Source organism: Perkinsus marinus (assembly GCF_000006405.1).
Source record: "Perkinsus marinus ATCC 50983 genomic scaffold scf_1104296949922, whole genome shotgun sequence".
NCBI lineage: Eukaryota > Perkinsozoa > Perkinsida > Perkinsidae > Perkinsus > Perkinsus marinus.
The window spans coordinates 4,319-8,228 of NW_003209803.1; the positions used below are offsets into that span (position 1 = coordinate 4,319).

A 3,910-nucleotide genomic window follows, 5' to 3' on the forward strand; every position below is an offset into this window, starting at 1 on the left:
CACGGCTGAGGGCCTCACGGATTCATCCGACACTCTCAACGACCTCCCTACGCCACCTCAGTGTTCGTACATGGATGACATTCTATCCTTCCACACACATGCTACTGCTAGGTGAAAGTCAAGTGCAACTTGGTTTCCACCGCGATGAAATGCCTCCAAGTGGATATGAGCCGGGTACGCCCGGTCATGGGGCTCGCTCATCACGTAGCGTGATCGATTTTGCTCGAAGCCTCGTTGGGAAATGGGACCGTTCGGTCCACAGATTATGGTCATGTCATCGTTTCGCCTGACCACTCGAGTTAATGTTGTGTTGTGCAGTGTTCATCCGCGGACGTGACCGTCACGATTCGTTCGCTACAAGAGAAGCCGGCGTCGCACGAAGGGTGCCATCTTCCTGCGAAAACATCTACCGCACGAAGCTGTGAGCAGGAAACGGTGGCCGTGAAAACGGAGATAGACTCGGAGGCATGCCTGGCACTGCAAGACCTGATTTGTCTCCAAACCTCCGACGATCAGGGCTCTAATAAGTCTCTCTACTTCGTACCGAAGGTCTCGAAGATAGGCTCTGGCGTTCAGCCGCGAGCCCTCCGAGACGAAGGTATGCAAGATGCTTTGAAAGAGCTGAGTCCGCCTGAGCATATCGCTGCCTCGCTGTCATGTCAGCACCCCCTTACCCAAGCCCCCCGGCTCCCGGCGTCGATATTCGCCAGTGCGTCCTGTCACAAACGCTTACTCAAGTGTGCTCCAGAGGGTTTGATTCGTGATAGGCATAGGGTTATGGAATAATGAAGCGACCAAGCCCCTTTGTCACCTAAATTCGAGCCCTCGGATGACATAGTCGGGCCTCTGACAGTCTCCTTGAACCTGGGTCTGTTCGGACGTATGCTGAAGGCTTCCAACTATCCCGACTATACACTACCTAGGGAGCTAGCCGGAGGCCTGGAGTTAACTGGCAAGTTCAATGTTCGCAATGTCATTGCGATTCGCAATGACATTGCGAACATTGCGTCATTGCGGCAATGACGTCTTTCGGGCTAAACCGATCAAGCCAAAGGTTAACTCTAAGAAGTCTAAGAAAGTGACCGTCATGTCTGCCACTGAGCTTCTCACTGGAGGCGTGGAGGAGGCATATGAATTGGCTGACATTGTAAGTAGAGAGCCATGTCCATTTGATGGTCTGCTGTGGGAGAAGGCTCCTGAGGAGGTTGCTGAGAACACGATGATGGACCCCTTCAGTCCCCCACAGCTAGAATCCATTTTTGGTGGGTCTTCTGTTGCCTCGTCGCTTCGAAGTAGATCAAGGCACAAAAGTACGGCCTTAAGATGATTTTAAAAGGTCTGGAGTGAACAAGACCATGTTCTTCCATAATAAAGTATCTCTTCCGACACACGAGGCCGCGGTAGCTACTGCCCGGTCTCGGGATTCTATCACGTGGCACAAGCCTTCGGGGCCTCCAGCTCGGTGATCAATTATTGTAGAGTAAGTCAGGCCTTGGCTCACCTTGGTCGAGTCGTCCTCGCTATCCCAGTGATCAATTATTTGGACGATTACTTTGGCGTTGAATCTTCAGCTACGGCCAACTCCGCATATGAGGCATGGGTGTGGCTTCACAGGGTGATAGACTTCCGTTTAAATGAGAAGAAGGCTGTGCCACCTTTCATTGAGATCCCAGTATTGGGGCTCGACATAGCTATCGATGGTGATTACATTGTCTTGTCGGTTCCAGATGATAAGCGCGCCCAACTAATTTCTTCGATCGATGGAGTGTTGCAGGATGACCGCTTGCCATCTTCAACGGCTCATAAGTTGATAGAGAAGTTGACGTTTGCTAGCGGGGCCTTGGACACTTCTGCCCCAAGGTCCTACCTCAGAGTCCTTCCTAAATTTGTCAGTCATTGATCATGGAGAGCCCGTGATCGCTTCTGGCTGGGGGTGAGATATGCTCTTGTTAATCTCTTGGTTTTTCTGGAAGCTCCAGTTCAGCGAGGAAGGTGCCGCTTCTTCTTCCTAGCTCGGATGAGGCTATCAGTTCGGTCCTTTATACAGACGCGTGCGGCAGTGGATAAATCGGTGCTGCTTTGGTGTCCAATGACTTTAAAAAGCCAGTGTACTTCTCATCCGCTCTCTCCTCCATCCTACAACAGAGTCTCTTCGAAGGAAAAGACGATATTAACATACTCGAATGATACGCCGTTCTTGCCGCACCACAATCTCTCGGTCAGTATATAGTTGGTAGATGGCTGACTATCTTCGTCGGCAATACGGCGGTAGAGTATGCCCCGATCAAGGGATCTTCCTCCTGCCCTCTGATGAACAAGATGATTTCCTCCTTTTGGGCGAATGTTGCTCGACTTCAGCTCAAGGTGTGGGTGGCTAGAGTGGGATCAAAGTCCAATCCGTCTGACACTCCAAGCCCCCGCCACTGATTGTCTCACTGCTTTCTTTAGTCATAAGCGGCCAGTACTTCCCTGCAATCTAATTTCTGCTGACTCTCATCGTCGCACTGGCATTTTTTCGAATTAAGAGTGTTTCCGATTCCGTCAGCTTACGTTGGGAAAGAGATTCGATCCCTGCTCATTGTTCAGCTTGGCTCTCCTCGTGATACCGCCGACCCGTGTCCGCAACGGCACGTACGGCCTACCCCTCAGTAAGTTCGTGACACTTAGTCTCTCTTTCTTAAAAGCTGGTCTGACCGAGTTACGGAAGCTGCTTGACGGTGTGGACGGAACCATAGTCCGTTGCATTCCCTCCAGGTCATGTCGGTCAGCTATACTCGATATCCTTGAAGACTTACGACTAGGGCGTTCAAGTCATCTGCATCAAATCTACGAGTCCCTCATTTCTGCGGTTAAATCGATTACCTATAATACGATAGACCTTTTGGAGTCATGCGGGAGTCGGCCGACTCCCAGCCGGTTACTTGCTATTGCAAGACTCGTTAAGACCGACTTTTTCTAACCGGGTCTGATTCGAGTACGCGCTCTCGTGGAAGTTTCGCTCGATATCCGCCTCATCTTTTAAGCAGTACGTCTCTGGCTTCCGTTCATACATGCGTTTCGGAGCAGCCTTGAAGCTGGTTCTAACGAATGGGCGCCAAGTGCCAGTGTTACCAGCGACCGAAAGATGGGTATTATGGTGGATATCCGGGTTCAGGAACGCGGATACAGCGAGGAGTTATCTCTCCCACCTCCGCAAGTGGCACACATGGCTAGGCTTGGACCAGAACTGGGATACGACGCTGATTCAGGAGTCGACCGCTGGCATCCGACGATTCCTGCACAACCCTCCGCCAGTGCGTCCGCGTATCGGTCCGGCCCTGCTCCACGAACTCGTCGTAAAGGGCCTTAGCTGTAAGAGAAAATTGCTGGTGCTAGGATCTATCATCGCCTACGCATTTCTTTTACGAGCCCCTTCTGAACTTCTGACATTGAGGAGGTTCGATATACGAATTCGAAACGACATCGTCGAGATACGATCGAGCAAACGCAAGAACGTGCCCGGAGGCGAGACGTTGAAACGTTCGTGTTGCTGTCAAAGGAATTTTCTGGTGTGCCCAGTTGAGGCGGCAAAACTTCCCCTAAGGATGTCCAATGATAAGTCTGAACTATTGTTTCAAAAGTTCAAGTACAGAAAGTTTTTGCGTCTGTTGCGCAAAACGCTGAACGAGGTTGGTGTTGAGGATGCGAATACTTGTGGTACACACGCTCTCCGCCGCGGCCATGCACACGCATTGGCGATCTCAGGATCATCATAAGAGAGAATATGCGAGATGGGCTCATGAAGACATGAAAGTAGTGTTCCGGCGCGAGTCTACGTCGACGCTAGCGAAGTGCAACAAATTGCTTGCGACTTCATAGTTCCTTTCATCGAAGATTCTGAATCTGAATGCGAAGATGACAGCTGAATCAC

General features: G+C 51.0%; 1 protein-coding gene across 1 annotated transcript; it reads left to right on the plus strand.

Moving 5' to 3' along the window:
- Positions 1-988: 988 nt before the first annotated feature.
- Positions 989-2,427, plus strand: Pmar_PMAR012983 (hypothetical protein; the record flags this gene model as incomplete). The annotated part of the gene is made up of 4 exons (XM_002778317.1): positions 989-1,262; positions 1,572-1,700; positions 1,728-1,860; positions 2,238-2,427. The coding sequence occupies 4 exons, from the start codon at positions 989-991 to the stop codon at positions 2,425-2,427; spliced, it is 726 nt and encodes a 241-aa protein (XP_002778363.1).
- Between the last annotated feature and the right edge of the window lie 1,483 nt (positions 2,428-3,910).